The 22657-nt window shown below is 36.0% G+C and overlaps 1 protein-coding gene across 6 annotated transcripts in view; it reads right to left on the minus strand.

The window, feature by feature from the left end:
• The window catches only part of Sphkap (SPHK1 interactor, AKAP domain containing), a 154788-nt gene that overhangs the window by 86319 nt on the left and 45812 nt on the right, over positions 1-22657 (minus strand). For all 6 annotated transcript variants that reach the window (XM_087209340.1, XM_087209338.1, XM_087209336.1 and 3 more), the window contains exon 3: positions 12720-12827. In XM_087209340.1, the coding sequence (XP_087065466.1) occupies positions 12720-12827 (108 nt within the window). The remainder of the gene's footprint in view (positions 1-12719; positions 12828-22657) is intronic.

A 22657-nucleotide genomic window follows, 5' to 3' on the forward strand; every position in this document is an offset into this window, starting at 1 on the left:
TAGGTAATCTAAAGTGTTCATTATTAATTAAATTTGAAAAATGCTTTCATAATCTAAAAACCCAAGTGAACTTTTTCTAAGAAAATCAGTTCTCATGTCAGTTTCCAGACACATGGACAGGGTTCAAATCTGATTTCTCATCTTTCCCCTTTCTTAGAGATTTCTGCCTCTGTAGAATGTGAAAGGATTCGGATAGACAGAGACAAAGGGCATCTTTGGAGACAAATTGACAAAGAAGAAAAATAGTCAATAAAGTTGAGTTGTCTTAGAGTGGCCTGGAGCTTGTGGCGTTGATGGATGAATTCTCTTTGACATTAGTAAGGTAAACCAAAAACACTCTCCCAGTTCCTTTGCCTCTTAGGTAATTCTACGGAATGTGTTTGCAAGGGTGAAGTTTCAGAACTGTAGCAATCTGCTGACTTAACAGAGCACCATGGTGAAGGTCAGCCATAAATATGGAGCAAAATGATGCTGGCTCACTAATTAAGCAACATATCACTTTCTTCTACTGTGCTGTCAGGAACAATGAATAAGCTTTCCAAAGCATCTTAAAATTGGAAGGAGCTTCCACACTCACACAATCTAAGGCCCTTGGGAATTTTTGGTTATAAATGAAGTTAGACTCTGCACTTTAATATCAGTGTTTTAGCCAATGCCTACCTTACATTATTATTAGACAGAAACTGTGGTGAAATTTATTTAGTGAAGATACATTAACCTATTAATTTCTGGTTACAAATTCTGTACACATACAAACTCTGATTGTTTCAGAGATATAGGAAGCAGTTGAGCATGGTGGCACATGTTTATAATCCCAGCACTCTGAGAGGCTGAAGCAGAAGATTCACAAGTTCGAGCTCAGTCTAGTCAACAAGACTCTGTCTCAAAATTTTAAAAAAAATTGAAAAAAGGGGTATGGATGTAGTTCAGTATCAAGACTCCGAGTTCAATCCATAGTCATGTTGGAAGAAATGAGTGGCATAAACAGACAATGTGGTTTGCTATCCATTTAGTGCTACTGAAAATGACTCAGTGCGAATTACTCAAATTTATCACCCTTTGCCAGTCGTGTAATGTCTAAATATCTTTAATCCAATAAGTTGCTACATTGCAAGTCAATGCATGACAAAGGGAACATTTTGCAGTTTGTTTTCTGGGTTCGTTTGGAAATCATTTGGTTTAAAGCCAAATGATCAGTTCCATGTAACCAATTTTAATGGCTGCTTTGGGTATTGAGTGACACTCGTCAAGTACTTTTGAATAATCTGAACAAAAGTATGAACAAAAGTAAAAATGTCACATTCTTCCTCAGGAACATCAGATGTCCTAACTTTCTGGAGAGATTTTCAGGACTACCTTTAACAAGGCTGAAAGCCCAAAACTACTAAGCTACCTTAGCTGAAGGCACAAGACTGCTCACTATGGACTTATAAGCCCTGCCTGAGTCACACACTCAATCACTTCTGGGGACCAGGCAGGTAACATACAGTGACATGACCTGGAGAGATGAAGAAGCGGTGTGTTCCAGGGCAGGAAGGACAGTGCCAGGAACTCTAAGAACAAGCTTCCCAGAAAAGTAAGAAAAATTAACAAGCATTACCAAAATACATAATTTTTTAGAAATTGTCCTAAGTGGACATAGAAATATTTTTTCAAGAAAATCTGCTAAAGGGCTGGGGATGGAGCTCCGTGGTGACACCCATGCCTGACAAGCAGGCAGTTCCATCCCCGGTACCTTAAGGAAAAAAAAAGAAAGAAAAAGCAAGCAAGCAAGCAAGCAAGCAAGCAAGCAAGAAAGAAAATAGTAATCCAACCCCTCCCCCTGCCACTCCTTCTAGTTGCCCCTGGCAAAAGCTCCATCTTGGAATGTGTGTCTGAGAAATGTTTCCTCAGGTCCCCAAAAGACTCCCTGTATCTCACCAACATTCCTCATTCCTCCAACTCTAAGCCAGATACTAAATTCCTAGTAAATAAGTCTAAGAAATTGAGGGTAACCTTTTCCCAGCTAGGCCCTGCCTATAAGACGGAGGCGTTACCCTCAGTGTGGTGTTGGGAATACTAGGACCTCAAATGCCTGCACTCCAGCTTGCTGGCAGGAAGATGTTTCAGAAGAAGGCAAGGAAGGTGGGCACCGTAGGATGCCACCCTCATGCCCTGCTCCCCACTCATTACAAAGGTGTAATGGAGAAATTCCTGAACTGCTCCGTTAATTTCTTCAGCTAAGTGATTCTTGATATTTTTAGTTTTAATAGACACTTTGTAGGAACTGATAAAAAGTCAAAACCACAGTGAGATAGTTGGACAAAGTTGATAAAAATATATCTCTGCACACACAGAAACACACACACAGTATTTCACCTGAAAAACATTTTTGTTGTAACGGAGCATGATATGTCTAAACGAGTAAGTAAAAATAATGAACATATTTGGTAACAAAGACTTAAAGGCTTATACTTTTCAATAATATCACTTTCAGGTCTTGACTATGGATTAGTAATGCAGATCTTCTAATTCTCAAACAAACAAGAAAATCTTATAATCTTTTTAGGACTTTGAAAAAAATGTTTTCCCAGCAGTAAGAGTTGGTTCATCTGGGGTTTAGACCTAGCTCTGCCACTGATTTTGTCTATAGCCTTGAGAAACTTTTTCTTTTCGTTGCTGTTTTGTTTCCTGGACTGAAAAATGAGGGCATGGACAATATATAGTTTCAGGTTTATTGCCTTGGGTTCTGCCATTTCAGGAATGAAAACTTAGTCATTCAGTTTGTCAGCATCAGAGAATGCCTATGCTATGTTTGGTTAGCCAGGTGATATTTCCCTTTAGTGCTTATTCAGATAAATGAATACCCTGAGTATATTTTCAGTGTCAAAGTGTTCCAGAGACAAAGCATTTTTTCATTTGCCTGATGTTTTGCATGGTACTTTCAAAAGTAAGAAAAAGATGGTGAATTCACTCCTTTGGAATTAATAACAAGTTCAATTAAAAACAAGAGACCTGGTCCTGAATTAGATACTAAATTGACTCAGCAGCCACTATAAGAATGAAGTTATCCAGGCATAGTAATGGGGGACTGGGAATGTAGTTATTCACACAAATGGGAACTTAAATCTATTAATCAGGTGCTAGAGAAGATCTCTGGAGAAAGATACCAGTGGCTTCTCAAGATTGCTATTGACTATTTTGTTTTTTTGCCTCATTTGATTGCTTTTTTTTGCATGTGAAATATTTAGAAGAACTTGGTAGAGTTCTAGGTAATAAAATAATGACAATGGGGTTGAAAAGGTATAGTCAGAATTTAAAAATAAAAATACCTTTGATAAACAATTTATGACAAAGAGTCGGGGAGGACAAGATGAATGTGACCCTAAGGAAGGCAGCTTGGGAAACGAGCAGATCACAAAACTATCAATAGAGGTGGAAAATTCGGGGGCCAGGGATTTAGCTCAGTGGTTCTGCCACCTGCCTTGCAAGTGCAAGGACCCGAGTTCAATCCCCAGCACCAAAAAAAAAAAAAAAAAAAGAAGTAGAAAATTCGGGAGGCATAACAAATTCTTGTATCTGTACATACCTTCACCCTTCAGTGCTGTTAAATTTGGATTATTTTTGAGATTGTTCATGTGAGTATATCAAGCACTTAAAAATAAGCCTACTCCCTGGTACCAAAAAAAAAAAAAATCCAAAAATAAGCCTACAGTCTAGAGATTGTGGTCATCAGGAGTAGACAGGACTGAAGTCCTACGGTATGCATGAAATGGTCCCATATGGTCCCATGAGAAAGCAGAGACAGACCTTAGGGAAACATCAGATTAAGGATGGGGAGGGGGAAAATTTTCAGGATGAAGATAAAAACGTAATGATTCCAGAGACGGAAGCATTAGAAGGGAGAATGGTATTCTTGAAAATACTGAAAAATAGCTAATTTTTAGAGGCCAGGAGAGCATAACTTCATAAAGTTCTACAACAAATAAGTAAGGTAAGCATGAAAATATATCAGTGGACTTGTTGACACAAATATAAGAGAAAACTATTGTCCAATATCTTTGATGAACATAGATATATAAATATTTAATAAAATGCTTGCATGTTACTGAAGTGAATAGAACAACACATTAAGTTGGTTTAATTCATCATACACAAACATATACAAAGATAGTTCAACATATCCAAATATAATGAAATAGGCCATATGAATAGTTAATCAAGGATAAAAAGTCATGTAACCATTTCAATTAATGCCTAAAAACCCATTCACAAAATTTGATGTCGTTTCATAATAAAGCCCTGAAGAAACTGGGTATTTGAAGATCATACCTTATTATAATAAAGGCCATATATGGCAAACACACAGTCAACATCATTCTGAATAGGAATAAGTGCAAAGCCTTTTTTTTTTAACAACAAGAAAAGGCAAGGATGTCCACTCTCATCTTTCATATTCAAAATAGCTCTTAAACTTTTAGCTAGAGCAATTAGGCAAGAGAAATAAATAAAAGGGATGCAAATAGTAAAGAAAGAAGTCAAATTATCCTTGTTTGCAGATGATATGAAATTGTACTCAGATGACCCTGAAGACCCAACCAAAAGGCTTGCAGAGCTGATAAATGAATTCAGCGAAGTAGCAGAATATAAAATCAGCAAATAAAGCAATAGCTTTTCTATTAAAGGTTAATAGAACTAATAATAGGTTAGCTGAGAATGAAGTCAGGAGCAAATATATTCACAATAGTTAAAAAAAAATGTACCTAGGGAACAATCTAACAAAGAAGATGAATGGTCTCTACCAGTGAACATTTCAGATCACTGAAGACAAAAACTTGAAAAAGACTCTATAAGATGGAAAGATTTCCACCTCAGTGATTGGCAGAAATAATACTGTTAAAATGACCACAATACCAAAATCCATCTACAGAATCAATACAATCCCCATCAAAATAATGACAGCATTCTTCACAGAACTAGGGCAAACAATCTTGAAATTCATATGGAAACACAAAGTTCCAGAATAGCCAAAGAAATCCTAAACAAAAGGAGCAAGGTTGTGGATATCACAATACTAAATTTCAAGCTATATTACAAAATCATAGTTAATAAAAACAGCATGATATGGGCACAAATAGAGACACATTCACAAATGCAATAGAGTAAAAGACACAGAAACAAACCCACCCACTTCAGTCATCTGATTCTGAACAAAGGTAGCCAAAAATATATGTTAAATAAAATACAGCCTGTAAGAAATGGTGCTTGGGAAATGTGTAAGTGCTTTTCAGTTTTGTTTTGGTTGAGTTCTACTGTATTTGAATATTATTGTAGTTTTTTCCCCCTTGCATTTTTCTTCTTTGAATGGTTTTAATTTTTTTGTATGTGTGTGTGTGTGTGTGTGTGTTTGACAATAAAGTTATTAAAAAGAAAAAGAAATCGTGCTGGGAAATGTGTATATCCACTTGCAAAAGATTGCAAGTAGATCTCTATTTCTCAGTCTGCACAAAAGTGAATTAAAAATGAATCAAAGACCTAGGTATAAGTTCTGAAACTTTGAAAAGCTTAGAAGAAAACATGGGGAAAACATTTTAAACCAGAGACACAGGCAAAGACTTCCTGAATAGTACTGCAATAGCACAGGAAATAATAGTAACAATCAACCAATAGGGTTACATCAATTTAAAAAGTGTCTGCCCAACAAGGGAAACAACTACCAGAGTGAAGAAACAGCCTAATGAATGGGAAGAAAATTTTGCCAGCTTCTCTTCTGACAGAGGATTAATATCTAGCATATATAAAGTACTCAAAAAACTTAACAGCAAAAAATCAAGTGGTCCAACCAATAAGTGAGCAAATCAACTGAACAGACACCACTCAGAAGTACAAATGGGCAGTAAACATATGAAAAAATGTCCACATCTTTAGTCAACATCAAAAGTACACTAGTTCCATTTTACTCTAGTCAGAATGGCTATCATCAAGAATACAATAAATAAATAAACAAATAAATGTCAATGGTGTAGTAGAGGGAGGAGGAAGGACCTCTTCTGCACTCCTGATGAGAATACAAATTAGTGTAGCCTGGACATCAGTATAGAAGTTCCTCAAAAACTAAAAATAGAGCTATCATTCAACCCAGCTGTATCATTACTTGGTATATACTGAAAGAAATTAAGGTCAGCATATTATAGAGATGGCCTGCCTACCCATTTTTATTGCATGACAACTCACAATAGCTAAGATATGGAACCAGCTAAGTTGCCCATCAATGAATGAATAAGCAAATTGTGGTATATACTCACAATGAAGTGGTATTCAGCTGTAAAGATATACAAAAATGTGGCATTTGCACGAAAATAGATGGATCTGGAGATTAGCATGTTGACTGAAATAAGTCAGAGTTAGACAAATAATACAAGTTTTTCCTAATATATGGAACTAAAAAAGATGACATGAAAATAGAACAAAGATTATTACATAAGAGGCAGGGCATAAGGGGAGAGGAAGAGAAGGACTCAAGAGAGGGCAATGAGGGAATGGATGTGATTAAAATATATTATACATGTTGAAACCCAATATTTTGTGAAATTATTAGGCACTAATAATAAAAGGAAAATTTAAAAAACATAGACTAATAAAACACAGACTTAGATTTTAAATTAGACCCTATTGGCACTAGCAGGAAAATAAAATGAACAAAGACTGAATTAAGACAGATTTGGGATTTAAATGAGACCTCCGGCAAGTTTTTTAATCTCTCAAGACCTTTTCCCTTATTATTAAAATGAAAGTAATACTACTACCTGCTCAAGAAATTTATTCTCAGATTAAATACCATGATGCCTACAAAATGTTCAGCTCATGCCTAGCACATACATGATTACAACTGTGATTGTGTTCTCTGTGACCTATACTCAAACAACTATAGAAATTCTCAATCTGAAAAGAAGGATTTTTGAGGGGGGAAAAAGACATATGTCAGAAACCAGAGTCTCAATAGTTGGTTGTTCTAACCCACTGATAATGTTCTCGTTTGCTTACACAATGTTCAAATAAAATTATAAGATGGCTAACCAACATTTAGAAATCAGTAGGCTTCATACTGAAAAACTTCTTGACTTTTCTTGAAAAATTGAATATCTTCAACTGATGGTCCACATTTTCATTTGGAAACAAGGTGAGTGGACATAGTTGCTCATTCCAAGTTGTGCGGAAAAGTGTGGGAGGTGTTTTAGTTACTTTTCTCATTGGTGAGATAAAATATCCAACACCCACAAGTTAAAGGAAGAAAGGTTAATGTCAGCTCACGTTTTGTTAAGGTTTCAGTCCAAAGTCAGCAGGCTCCAAGGCAAGGTGGCATGGCAGAGGGGTATTGCAGAGGAAAAACAGTTCAGGGTGTGGCAGGCAGCAGGCAGCAGCAGCAAGCAGCAACAGCAAACCTGCTTCTGTTGATCCCTTTATATTCCATCCAGGCTACAAACTAATTGATTGTTGTGACCCATACTCATGGTGCTTCCATTATCACACCCTTAATCCCAGGATCACACCCTTAATCCACACTCACATGCCCTAATCTAGCAACCTTCAAAACTCCTCACCTATGACTACATGAATCTGTATGGTGATGTCAAGATATAAACCATAACAGAAGGAAATGCCCTGGCTGCCAATGGTGGGTCTAGTATACTATAAAGTTAGGGAACTTTTCTTTCCTAATACTTTCAAATTACCTGTTATACAATTGCATTATGTCTGATAAAAGAAACAAAATAAATTATAAATAAAGGCAGTACATCTCAGTATAGAACTAGGTGATCTGGGATGTTCCAGGGGTACTGAATTCTATTTGGTAGCAAATGCAACAGCAGTAAATTAATGAATCATGGTTTAAATGCAGGTACCTTAAATTGATTTTGACTGTCTCTTGAAGTTTTTCACTTCTTCTTCCTGGTACAGGTGGCTTTTGATGACAGCACCACATGGACAGGAACTGTTATAGAGGAGTGAATTGTATGTTTTCCTTCTATGACTATGGAAGGGTGAGGTGTGGCTTGGGGTAAAGCACATAATGTTGGACTGGGTCACCTCACTGGTGACCAGAGGCTAAAGTCTGAGAAAATTTATAGCACTAATTCACAACAGGATATGATTTTATGCCACTTCTCTCCCCTTCCCCACTTCCTATCCATATACAGGAGACACTGGAAATGTCTGCAAACATTTTTGTTTGTCATAATTTGGAGAGGGGTTACTACTAGCCCCTAGTAGGTAGAGATTGGGGATGTTACACAACATTCTGCAATGCACAGGCTAGTCTATGCACAAGGAATTATTCAGCCCAATGTTTCAAAAGAGATAAGGGTGAGACACCTTGTTTTTTTAAGAATTCACTCCTGGGTGCCTATTAAAATTACCCTGGTTACTGCTGACCTAAGCTTTCTGCTTAAAGATTCTGTTAAACCAAACCTGAGGCATAACTTAGCAAGGGCCAAACTTTCCTTCACTCCATCCAGCCACTTCAGATGCTTCTGTAAAGTATATTGAACATTTCCAGATACTCCAATTAAATACCTCCAACATTACAGGCACCATGAACCAGACAACAAGTCAAGCGATGTCTATGATATAAAGTGAGGACTCTCTCTGAGCTAAAAGAAAGTATAATATCAAATACGGAAGGACAGAAATTCTGCTTCTTCTTTTAGTATTTTCTCATTTCTTAATAAGCCTTCAGAGCAAATTTGTATCATTATTACAAAAGAGTATATTAATACTCCAGCAACTACAGATAAAAAAAAGATATCCCGTGGCAGTCATTAACTAAGCTCACCACTTTCTTTATATATACATACTGATAATTTACCTTGAGAATCTAAGTTAAAAAAAAAAACAAAACCTAACTCATTTTCCTGGGAATTTAGAAGAACTGAATAGGAAAGATAGGTTAGTCAAGCAAATAGTTCTATTAAAAGGAAATAAAAAATTTTGTAATCAGTGTCTTTCAAGTTTAAAGGTATTTTAATAAGATCAATTATTTACTGTTGCTGGTTTTCTGTGATTGATGGGCTTTCTCCTCCTCAGAGAATAATTGCTATAATAGAAGGAAGTGTTGACAATTTGGAACTTGAATTTACTCTGAACTATTTTCATAATATATTCTTCTGTCAAAATGAATTAAAACAGCTGAGAAATGGTGCAAACACTCAGGCTTTAAAAGCACACTATTCATTGAATGGTATTTTTAGTAGCAACAATGTCAAGATTCATAAAATGTTAGTATCTGTGTGAGACTCAGGCTTCCATGCTCAAATATTAATCTTTTGCTACCTCTGGGACCATGAGACATGCAGTTCATTAATCAGGAGCCTTGTTGAGTGACCAGAGCTCAGCACAAGCCCCTTCTCTGTCTACACCGCCCCTAGCTGGGTTGATCTCGGCTTTCTGAGGACCACTCTGAAGACACCCAATCTATACTTCTTGTCTGAATCTCTCCAATAACTCCAACTTGCACACCCAACCACCTGTTGACTTCTCTAGTTGTATGACACGAAGAGACGCGATTAAGCATCTCCGCATCCCCTTCCTTCCTCTCTTAGTCCCCATTACAGTAAATGACATTCCCAATCACCTAAGAGATCAACTCAAAAATCAGTGGAGTGATTCTTGATTTCTCTTTCCTTTACTCAGTCTATAAGCATGTCCTGTTTAACACACTTTTATAGCAAAGGTGGTAAAACATGATCACTTGGGAAAACTGACAATGCTTAGTATCATGTTTCCTGCAATTAAAATTAAAGACCTAAAAATAAATTTCTCACCTGATTATTTAAAGAAAAAACAAGAAATTTGCTTGAAAACTTGGTAAATCTATCGATAAGGTAGTTACAATATCCCTTCACAGTTCTACAATTATGAATTTCCTTGGTCATGTGAGTCTAGATTTTTCCATATAAAACCTTATGAACTGAGACTATTGATAAGGCTTTTTTTTTCTAAGATTGAGATAGAGGAGAAATATATTTGGAGAAAATATAAAATAAAAGTCAGTCATATAAGATTTTCTTATTTTTTTCCTTTGAGTAGCATTAACATGTGAGACCTACAGAATAGCTGTTCAATTTATTATTTTTCATGAGTGTAATGTTGAAGGTCTCTTGAGAGCTTGATGTACTTATTTATATCTTTAAGACAAATATAACATTTAAAAGTACTGTGATTCATCAACTAAAGTACCTGCTATGAACAGAAAATAATTTGTTTGGGTGTCTTAAAATGATCAATGTGGAAAAGAATCTGACAGTAATTAAGAGTGGAAATAACATAGTCAAAGCAATGTTAATGAAGCATTAAACCAAAAGATGATTCCTGAAAAATCAAAAACCAATTTCCAGTAAATAGCACAATTCAGTAGAGAATTTAAAAAGACTAATTTAGCTTTTAATTTTAAAAAAGGTAAAAAAAGGTCAACAGCAATGAGAAATCTAATTCCCATTACTAATATTAAAATATTAAAAATATTAAAATAATACCTTGGCTATCAAGGTTTTGGAGTTTGGTTTCCAATTCCATTACCCTCCTCTACATTTCTTCCTTAAATAATTAGGTCTAAAAATCCACAGACAAAAACCAAAAACGATAAAACCTAAAGAACAAAAAAAAAAATACCTTGAAGGTTAGTATATGAGTATTATTTTTTTGACAAATGGAAATATTAGAAGGAAAATAGTATTATATTGTTTGACAAGAGAACTTTATATTTTGGAAAATGTAAACACAGTTTTCATACTAGATACCCTCTGAAAAACGATTGGAAGTTTGAGTTCAAGGGTTTCCCTGGGACAGTGGCTTATATGTGGAGTGCCTATCATATTTCTGTCTGCTTCAAACTGGCCTTCACTAAGACTCTTCATATTAGATGAGGAATGGAGGAGGTTCCATGCTGAAGAAATAAAATTCATGGCTTGGTGCTTGAAAATAAACCAGTTGTACTGAGATATGAACATAACATCCTGAGTGTTTTCTAATTCTGAGGTCATCCCTCAAAAAAAATTTCAAATAGATACCTCAAATTCAGAAAACACTGGCACACTGAGGTACTCAGTTTTAAGAAACCACAAATCTAAATACTTGGAGTTAATTGAAATAAATATGAAACTGATTTCAACTGGATATGAAAAGGTGGCTACTAATTTTGGTCATGCAAAAATGAGTTACAGCAGCAATTAACTTAGAGTAGGGTTTCCCAGAGTTATGAATAAATTATAGAGCAATAAAGTATAGGTTAGTATTGCTATGGGTTCCTCAGATTTTTTTAAAGTAGATTTGGATTTGGAATGATTTGAAAACACTATTTTTAAAAATTAAGCTTTTATGAAGACACTGTTAAAAATGTGACCTTTTTATTTTCCTTTAAAATAAATTTTCATTTTCATGATGATGTGGAGAATTGATTTTAGAAAACTGTTCACTATCTCAATTTGTGTGTGTTCTTCAAGTGGAAGACTAATTTAAAAACTGTTTGGATGATAACTTTGATCAAAGTGTGACCACTCATAACTTGTAGTTTCCATTTCCTCCTATTTTGCATTTTATAGCTCAGTAATTGGATATCTGCATCAGCAAGTGCCTGAATTTTCCTACTCACTTCAGAGTTGAATTTGCAAAGAAGGTATTATTGTTAAATTACTTGCCACTTAATCCTAATTGTTTTCTACAAAGGTTTTTAGCCAGCAATTAGTTTTCTGGGAAAGTGATCAAAAGTACTAAAAGTCACAGAATCATAATCAGTAGCCTAAAGAAAGAGATTCACTTAAGAGTGTTGAGTGGACTACTCAATCCTTGTGCTGTGAAACTCTCCTCTGTGAAATATTTCACATCCCCTGTCTGCAAGGTATATATCTGTTTGGTATATTTAAAAAGCCTTCCTATCCCATTTTCAGCTTCTTTTTTTTTCTTCTAACAAGAGTACTGGCACACAACTTACCTCCAGGAATAGCTCAGAGCTGATGCTCTCAATTTCGTAAAGAGAATTACATTATATTTTTTCTCCTTTTTGAAAGTACTCCCTCCAATCTCTGTAATCAGGACCCCATAAGAGGCAGATAATTTTAATGAAAATGAAACATATAGCTGGGCAGAATGTGTAGGAAGGTGCATATTTACATCAAAAGTATATATTTTTAGTCTAAGCTGTGAGAATTATATTGTTTATCTATAAGAACATCCCTTCCCTTGCAAAGAAAGATTTTATATATAAAGCAGTGTTCCAATGTATTAAAATGCATGCCTGTTTATTTCTTAGGCTGAAAGGATTTTCAAATAATTGCTGTAACTCTTAAGGATGGTGGAAAATATTTGCAATTTTCATATTGGAAAATGCCTACAGCAAGTGTTATAAAATATATTAAAAACAATCCAAGAGAGTTGATGAATGCATTTAAAATTTTTTTCAAGGTACAATTCTATTTATGTATTTTTTCTTAGTCACTTTTTAAAAATACATCTTCTTTTCAGAGAATTGATCAGATTAACATACATGTTGAAACGAGCAAAGCTGAAATAAAAACATTAGCTCTGTATTACCCTATTAACAGTCCACATAAACTAGTTATAAATTTTCAAACCAATACTTTCCAAATCTTGTATTTAATAAATTATGAAATTTCTGTTTTAAGCTCAGATACCTGTGCCACTTTGACTCGCTTTATCCAATATTGCTTAGAATTCTGTATACTTACAGAGGCACAGTTTTCTGACTTGTCTTCCACAAAACCAATCTGGCAGGGCGTCCTCTGATTCTGTAACCAGTAGTCTGTGGACTCCAGCAGGCTATTGCTGCGGAGAACCTAGGGGAAGGAGAACACCTTCTCAGTGGTTATTCGCTGAGCCTTTCTATTGAAACTAGCAGCTCTCTTCTATAAAAAGCAAAACAACAACAACAACAAAACCCTGGAGGTGTTGGTTCTTTTCCTCAGAGCATCTGGATACCAAGAAAACAACTTCCAGGACAATAGCACCACTAGAAAGTGTGACATATTGTTGCCTCAGAAATGCTGTGGAAGAATATATTAACATTAACATGATATTCCTTCTTTCACCTGGAAACTTCAATATATATGTGATTTTTGCCAAATTTGCAATCAAATCATTTGTTAGGGTATGGCCCAGTTGGCAACAAGGATAAAATTCCATACATTATAAATGTTATTTCATAATATGAATATTTTGTATTTTTAAATAGATTCATTTTTCCTTTTTGTGCAATACTGATTCCTCAGTTTTTCAATGCAGCTAGCATAGGTATGAAATAGGGCACAACTCCTCTAGAACATCAAAGACACTACGTTAGCTTAAAAGTTATTAGGAGCCCCTAAATTCAAAGACCCAATTCAAAAATGGGCATCTGAAATGAACAGACATTTCTCAGACAAAGAAGTAAAAGCAGCAAATAAACATACGAAAAAATGTTCAATGTCACTGGTCATTCAAGAGATGCAGATGAAAACACCACTGAGATTCCACCTCACCCCACAAAGAATGGCTGCTATCAAGAAATCAACCAATAACAAATGCTGGCGGGGGTGTGGGGAGAAAGGAACCCTGCTCCATTGTTAGTGGGAGTGCAGACTGGTGCAACCACTGTTGAAAACAGTATGGAGATACCTCGAACTCAGCTTAGAGTTTGACCCATTTGACCCAGCTATTCCTCTGCTGGGGATCTTCCCCAAAGAATTAAAAGAATCATACCACAGTGATATATGTGCACCCATGTTTATAGCGGCACAGTTTGTAATAGCTAAAGCTTGGAAACAACCCAAGTGCCCATCAACTGGAGACTGGATAAAGAAGATGTGGTTTTTTTTTTTTAGAAAATGGAGTACTAGTCAGCCATAAAGAACCAGAAAATAGAGACATTTATGGCTAAATGGATGCATATTGAGGCCATCCTCTTAAGTGAAATAAATAGGACACACATGTGTAAATACCAAAGTTTCTCTAGTGTGAGAAACTGAAAGTGTATTTAAGGATACACATGGATGAAATGGTCTAATAACAGATTTCTCAGATTGTGTTTCCATAGCATGTCATATGACTGTATTGAAATTTAAATTAGGGAGAAGTTTGGCTTATGTAAAATATGCTAGCTAACTGGAGTTTTTTTCCAGACCACTATTTGTTCAGTGTTGGTTTTGGGGATCTTTCTGAAACAAACCACATCCTCTGGCATCTTGTTGGTGCTTGAGATGCTTTTTTAAATTATATGGAAAAATGTTTAAGTGCTTTTCAGTTTTGTTTTGGTTGAGTTCTACTGTATTTGAATATTATTGTAGTTTTTTCCCCTTGCATTGTTCTTCTTTGAATGGTTTTAATTTCTGTATGTGTGTGTGTTTGATAATGAAGCTATTTTTAAAAAAGTTATTAGGAATGATTCAACTGTGCCAAAATAATCACTTTCTAGTTAGAAATAGTACGGTAAATCAAACAAGTTAAATATATGAAACAACAAAGCCAAATCTCATTTGAAAATGCCTGGTTTTGGGGCTTGGGTTTTCAAACAAGCAAGAAAAAACACATTTCAGAACCTTGAAAATCCAGCCTTATAAATAACCAAATTATCCAATTTCTAAAGGATGCTAACACTATCCAATTATTGTTAAATTTTTTTCATCTTATTCAATATTTCCAACATGTATCCTGGAACTCTATTACAGTACCGGTCTACTAATTGTTGACTACTATTTTTATTTAAGTACCATAACAGATTTAATTAACTTTGTTAAAGCTAATAAATTAAAATGACACTTCAATTATATTTCATTTGTACAATGAAGAATTGTCTTATTTTGTAGAGCTAGAAATATATTAGTTTCTATTTCTAAATGGAATTAATAATATAATGTGGACACATTTTTCCATAACATTTTTTTTTTTTTTTGGTACTGGGGATCGAACTCAGGACCTTGTGCTTTCAAGGCAGGCGTTGGAAAGCCTGAACCACTGAGCTAAATCCCCGGCCCTCCATAACATTTTTTGTTTTGGAAGGGTGATATTACTTATAAACCTTTTCTTGCTCAACGTGTATCATTATCCAGATATGATAAATTTTCATCTTTCTTTTCCAATATAGTATAAAGAGACTGTGGATGAGCAGGCAACTGAATGATGAATTTAGGCTACTATTGCAGATTAAAGTGGGCTGAAAGACTTAGTCCTTACAGAGATCTTACCTAAGAATGCTAAGTCATAACCATTTTAATTCTACTGTCCCCTGAGTGCTCAGTGGCATTTTCCAGTGACTTTGTGACCTGGGACAGTACAACAGGTCCAGAGCAGGTGCAGACAGGATAGCGGAGCTGACTTAGGTCAGACTTCAGGAAATTTGGAAATGCATAAAATCGAACTTATAGTGTTCTCACTAAAATATTTTATTTCATTTGGGAAAAGAGAAATTTTTCCCTAAACCTATGTATGTTAACAGCATGTTTATTATTTTCAATTTATTATTTTAAAACTGAATAAAAACATTTCCTAGTTTTTACTTGTTATATGGAAAATACCAATGAGTATACCCCATACAAACAAAAGCTTCATGAGATTCCCCCAAAAGGCTTTTAAACTGCAAAAAAAATTATTAGACTGTTCTGAGAATTGGACTAAAAGTTTCTCACATACATGTTTTAACTTTTCACTGTAATCATTGTGCTAATACTATAAGGTAGGGGTTATTTTAAAGATAAGGATCTTTAGAGAAATTGTCATTTTGAAGATGAAGTACCTTGAGGCTTAAGCATTTTGAGGTTTTGAGTCATATAATCAGAACTTGATTGGATTCGGTCTCAAAGACAACAAGGCCTATGTGTAAGATTCCCTTCTTTACACTGTTGCCTTTCAAACTATGTCTCCTTTGTGGTGTGTTTCTGAAAAGCTATATGTATCTAATTTTTATAAATAAAATTGCATTTTAATAGATTTCCATTTTAAAGTTATATATTCAAAATATAGTTCTGAAGAACACTTTTTTCTAAGGAGAAGAAACTTTTTGTGATGGAAATAATATCATTTAACTAATCCATTTGGCAAGTATCATTGTATATTAATTTTTCAAAGGAATATATGATTTCAAGTCTATTTGAGTTATCACTAAATAAACTTGTAATTTTAAAGTCCTGCTTCTTCCCTTACTTTGATCCTTAGATTTGAGAATTCCCATTACTTAAACAAGGCGCTCACTGCACCCTGTGAACATTAGGGATTTAAAATGTGGGCACCAAAGGAACTACTAAATTCTACTTTACAATACACTTTAATAAGTCTTCTAACTAGAATCACTTCTTAGTCATTTCAAAGCTCACTTTTCAAAATTAGGCTTTGGATATTGTTTATATCTGAACATATTCACTGCACACAATATTAGGGTTACAGGAAAATAGAAACAGGAAGAAGAGCAATTGTCACATAAGCATTTGACTCATTCTTGTCCTGTGTCAAGTGAGGAACAATCGCAAGGGCCAGCCGCAGTTCACTTTGGCCTCTCTGGGCAGCGTTGGACTGGGTCCCCTGTTATCCTGAGGGACTCAGAGGCAGAGGGGGAGGTGGAGGAAGTCATCACCTGCGACCGGGCTCTGGGAGATCGGCCCGTTGGAGGAGGAGGAAGACTGTCTATGATGATGGCTAACGGTTTCTCCCACATTTAACTTCTCTAACCTGAGGAAATCAGCATGGAAAGTTTAATCTGTCAGGTCTTCTACTTTCAAGGTACTAATTACTTTTTGTACTTGTTTTAAAAGTAAATACTGAGAATATACAACTGTCTTATCTGCAGACCTGGGAAAAGTCAGGTCCTTTTGGATTGGCTCCTTCTGTGGAAAATGTTAGTGCAGCCCCCAGGCGGGCTAGTCCACACCCTGCCATGCTAAGGATCTTCTCTATGAATATATCTGCTTGGGAGGACACAGCAACGGCAGAGTGAGGAAGCAGAATTTAAAACAAAGCATGAATCTTAAGATGGTTAGGAAGAAATACTTTGAAGAGAGCTGCTTCATTGTGAGAGCATGCATTTGCTGTGTAACTTTAAAATTTAATTTTATTCATCATAGCTAACAGTTCATCTGGTTATGTCATAATTAAAATACATTTCTCATACATTTCACTAATAGTTAGATTTTATTTAATATTTATGTTCTTTGCTTATTGACCAAATAACACTACACTAGAACTCTCTGGGCTAAGGCCCTGATATATAATGTCTGAATTAAGTGTCTAGATTTGGGGGGCAGAATAAGTACATGTATATATCTGTATATAATTTAAGGGCTCAAAAAATACTCGCTAGCATAAAAATTATTCTTTCTTTTCTTCAAGCTTGGACAGGCCGATAATTTAACTTATTAGTGCAAAATAAGCATTCAAGTCAGTTCCTGTTATGCTTTAAATCTAGAATTTGCCCCACCTTTCCATGTTCAGAGGTGGGGTTTTTCAAGGATGCCTGCCTTTTGGGCATAAAGTATTCGTGGTAGATTATTACACAGAAGAGTTCCTGGCCCAGTGTCCTGCTGGAAGGTGCAGAAAGAAGAGAACAACACTGGGGGTGTGGCCTGAAAGGGTCATCGCCATCCCTAGGCCCTTCCTGGGCTCTCTGCTCCTTGCTGTTTGATATGAGCAGCTTTCCTCGGATGGGCTCTTCCACTCTGCCTTTTCTGGGTTGGAGCTGGTTGACCGCGGACTAAATCCTCTGAAAACAGTGAACAAAGTTAAATTTCTCCTTCCTTCAGTTGCAAGGGTTGTGTATTTTGTCCCAGGGAGGAGAAAGTGACTAAAATGTTCCCAAATATCAGAGCATTCACTCAAGTAGTGGTCTGTTGCATGTTGATGAAACTCCCCACTTTCTCAACTTTGGGTTCTACCAAATCCTAGTCTATGCAGTCTTGCATAGTGAGGGGCGCATTTGGTTAAGTTCTCTGCTGGTGCCCAGCCTCAGTTTGCTCTTTGTAGAAAATTAAGTCAAGCACTTCTGCACCAAGCAATGTGTAATTCTCCTCTCTCCCCTTCCACACCTCCTCTCTCTCTTTTTTTCCCCACATGCATTAAGAATCAAATAAGCGAAGAGAATGGAAGTGCAGGCTTCAACAAACCACTTAGCATCATATGTTAATCAGTTTTAACCTGTGAAAGGCTTTTGGTTTAATGATTTGGACAAATGATTAGAAAAACAAGTATGCTTGAAGGAAGACTATGTGCTTGAAAATTTAATGGCTTTGAAGCTTTATGAATACAATCTCCCTGCTAAGAGAGTCATTTTTGAGGTGGAAGAAAGAAAAAATCACCAGCCTCTCAATGGCTCATTTATTTATCTGCTATTTTTAGTTCCAGGCATACTTATTTCAGATGAAGAGCTAATAATGAATGTTGTATATTCACAAGTTTGAAATAATGCACAATTTCTCTTAAAATTTAATGGGTGTTTTACAGAAGGAAGATTTTTCTGTACCATGTTACTTCCTTTTTGATAGAAATGAGGTATAAGAATTTAGCACTGATAGAAGACAGACAGTGAGAAATAAGACTTTCAGCAAACTGGGCAGAGTCCTAAATATTAATGAGAAATGCCTTAGTTTTTAAAAAGTAGTTTAATTTGGAGAAGACAGTTATTTATAGAAAGAGACCCAAATCTGGAGGCAGAGCTATAATTCTATACCATCTTACTCACTGAGTGAACTTGGGCAAGTCACTTCCTTCTGTGGGACTCCACTTTGTATGTTACATGAGATCAGTTAAAGCCACTTCTGAAGGCTGTTCCAAAGAGCAGATGAAAAAATGACTTCAAAGGACTCCCCTTTTAACAGAGCAGGCAATAGATACATGACTGCTATTAGTATCAAAAGGCAGCATCTTTTCCATATTGATTTTTTTTGCATTTCTACAGTGTTTGATAATTTTTCTTCTTTTGTTTATTATTTGTGATATTTCAATCTTAATTTCCCCTTCTTTCTCTACTCTCGTTCTCCAGTTAATGTTCAATGAATGAATCTTCATTAAAGCCTACTGATATTAGACTCTGGGAATGTTAAGATAAATAAAAATGACCTCTGCCCTTCTGGAACTCTGAGAGAGGGAACAGAAGCCTTCCTAGGACTGCAGAAGAGAGAGCAGTGGTTTGATCAAGTACAATGCAAATAAGATATTCCAAGGATGGACTGATCAGTCTTGTCTGGATGGAAGAGGCAGAAAAAGGCTGGACCTGACCAGTGTTGGATTTCAGGTGTGTGGAGCAAGTGAGGAAGCTGGGAATCACATGGGTCTCTTGACTAGTTTATTCTCCATTGCCTTACTTGTAAGTATTCCCTCTGGTCTGGTCTTCAGTGTGTTGCTCTCCCACTTCCCAAGGCGTTAGTTAGCACCTCGGGGGATGACTCACTCATCGTTGTCTCCAGTTTTGACATTTCTCAAGAGCTTGGCTTTTCACATTTCTAACTGCTAGTCACTATGCTTGGATCCTCTGGTGGCATCTTGTATTTTTTGTGTCTAAATGCCAACTCTGCCCTCCCCAAGACAATTCCAGCAGGCAACTTGACTCCTCTACATACATCTGATGTCAGGGCAGTCCTCCCAGCAGCACTCCTACCCCAGTGGGGCCACCACATTGTCTAGTTTAATCTTACAATCTACTCTCCAAAGCTTAAATTTTCTTTCATTCATTGAACATTAGGAAACAACTTAAGTGTCTACTATGGTCTAGTAATATGATGTAAATAATACAGAACTGTTCCTCATATTTATGGGGCTGAAAATCTGGCATGGAAGCCAAACTGTAAGTAAAGGAGCTTTGAAATACACATTTAATTGCAAATTATGGTTGGTATTATAAAGAAATCCACAGATGTTATGCCAGAGAATAAAAGGGATGAAGATCGCTAATGTCTGAATGTTTGTCCCTCCCCAAGTTGTGCTGAAATCCAATCATCAGTGCATTGGTATTAAAAAGTGAGACTTGGGAGGTGATTGGTGGTAAAAGCCCCACCTTTATAAACAGGGATAGTGTTCCCATAAAGAGGCTTGAGGGCCCTTTTTCCCTTTCATCATGTATGGCAGTTGGGGCTGTCTATGAGGAATGGGTCTCACCAGACCCTGAATCTTTTGCTAGCACCCTGTTCTTGGCCTTAGCCTCAGGATTGTGAGAAATAAACTTCTGTTGTTTGTAAATAATGCATACTAGGGTGTTTTATTACAGAAATCTCAACAGACTAAGACAGGAATGATACTCAGACAGGAAAGTTAAGGAGGACTGGGTCCCCATGGAGGCCCAGCCATTCACATAATGACATCCTTTCTAGTCCCTGCATCTCCCTTTCTCTCTGCCTTTCAAATCCACCTAGCTCACTGAAAACAGAGCAAAGGACAAGAAGGTCGAGGCTGAACACACCTGGCTTCAAATTCTTAAGTTTTCATTAATGAGCTGTGCAGGCTAAAACAAATCACTTACACTTTGAGACTCAGTCTTTACCATCTAAAAATAAGGGATCTCTTAAGGATATTAGAAATAATGACTGCCCATACTTTCTGATTATTTTACATGTTTACAAAGAGTACCTCTATTCTCATTGTTGTAGTTGATGATAAGGCATAACTTTTCTCCCAAGACCTTAACCTCAGTTGATTGATTGATACAATAAGTATGGCTAAGACCCTTCAACTATCAAAATTAGGCTAGGCTATAGGAAAGAAGAAGGACTATATTATGTTGAGGAGTCCAAAATTTATGGACTTTATGTCAAACTATAGTCTAGCATTCAAGACAGATCCTAATTCAGATCCTACCTATTCCTCATTTAATAACTGTTTATTAATTTTCGATAATTAAGGCATTGCACATTGCCCCGATTAGGAGTTTTCTAGACTTTGATTATTCCTCTGCATGCATCTTCTGCTGTAACTATGAGTGGGCTAAATAGCTCCACCTTACAGTCTTTATGATGTATGCACATCTTTTCTTCACATCATTCCACCTGCCTCCTAAATGATTTCCCCCAAACTTTAAGATCTCATTGAAACCGAGACTAGCCCTATCAAATCTCTCTGTTCCTGTGAAATTTCTACAGTGAAAGCATTTCTACCTCAGAATGTTGGAACATGTGTGCTCTTCTTTGCATTCCTACCCCTCTGAGTATCACATGAGGGTTTGAGTATCTCATTCAATTCAAATCCCCTTCTTTCCCCACCATGTTATTGGTACTGAACAACTGTTTGTTGTTTCGCACCAAAACTTTATATATTTGATAAAATATAGACTTGGAATTTTTATTTCCAATGATTGTGTTTCCAAAAGAAAATTTGTAAAATTTTGTACGTGATTTTTCTACTTTGAAGAAAGCTTGGAAGTGAAATCTATGCACATAACGACATTTTATAGTTCTACAAGGATTTTCTAAAACAGTAACAGAGTTTTCATGTTGAGTAAGATTCCCATTTTCTAGTCTTACCCTATCAAAACATTTCATTTTCTGATCATTGTAAGCATCAAGAGGTGAAGCAGCCTCAAGCTTTTAAGGGAGAGAAATTTCACACACAAGATACTGTACTTCCTTAACGTATGCACTGTGGTCAATGATAGAATACTGCTTAAAGTTACCTACATAATGTTAGCAGAAGAAAGAAGTCTCTCCTTTTCAAAAGCAGAGATTTATCCTTCCCCTTCCTTCTCTCAAACTGTGAACTCAGAGGAGTTAAGATGAGCTGAGATTTTGAGACATGAATGCTGTCAGCTGTTTGGAGGCTGCACAGGGCCTGATGTGGGCCCTTCCAAACACTCTTGGCTATCTGTTTATTCAAAGATTTAAAACAGATATTATTTTTAAATGTACATTATGTGTAGAAAAGTTTCAGAAGCATTGCCTAAAGGAACCATCCTTTCAAATGTGAAAAAATTTAATCAGATGTCAGGAGAGAAAAAAATAAAAGAAACTATAAAATATAGGCAGGGAGAAAAACCCTTTAGAACATTTGTGGCATCACTTAGAGATCTGCCTGGGCCCCTATTGCTATCTGTTCTGTACTCTTTCTAGGAAACTCAGGTAAGTTTTTATTATACAAGGAGACTGCAATGTGAAGGGCTCTTTTAGGTCTGAATAATGAGTGCTGAAGACGGAAAAGAGCTGATAAGTGTGCATGCAGGGACTAAGACGCTGTCTCATTTGCTTGGAGTATAATGGCAGCTTTCTTGTAGCTAAGATTATCTTGACAGGAAGATGCCGTATTTTAAAAATCTCACCTATTTTTTGTGTAAAGTTTCATGAGTTTTGAAAAATGCACATAGTCCTGTAATCACTAGCCTAGTCAAGATGCAGAATCTCTCTCCAATACCCTCTTCCTAACACCTTCTGCTCTTCAGTGTCAATATGTCACATGTCTCTCGATTCTCAACTTTGGGGACTTGTTCTGATTTCTATCTCTGACATTTTGCCTTTACCAGAATGTCATATATATGGAATTATGTAGTATATACCTTTTCGTGACTAGTTTTTTTTTCATGTAGCCATCATGAGTTTAAGATTCATCTATTTTGTTATATATTTAGTAGTCTGTTTTCTTTTTTTTGCCAAGTAACATTCCATTTTATGGAAGTATACAGATTTTTTTATAAAAATTTTTACTAGGTGAAGGATATTTTGTTTCCAGTTTT

The sequence above is a fragment of the Heterocephalus glaber genome, unplaced genomic scaffold (genome assembly GCF_053883595.1).
Source record: "Heterocephalus glaber isolate CG9 unplaced genomic scaffold, H.glaber_assembly_v1.0 deba00001004, whole genome shotgun sequence".
NCBI lineage: Eukaryota > Metazoa > Chordata > Mammalia > Rodentia > Bathyergidae > Heterocephalus > Heterocephalus glaber.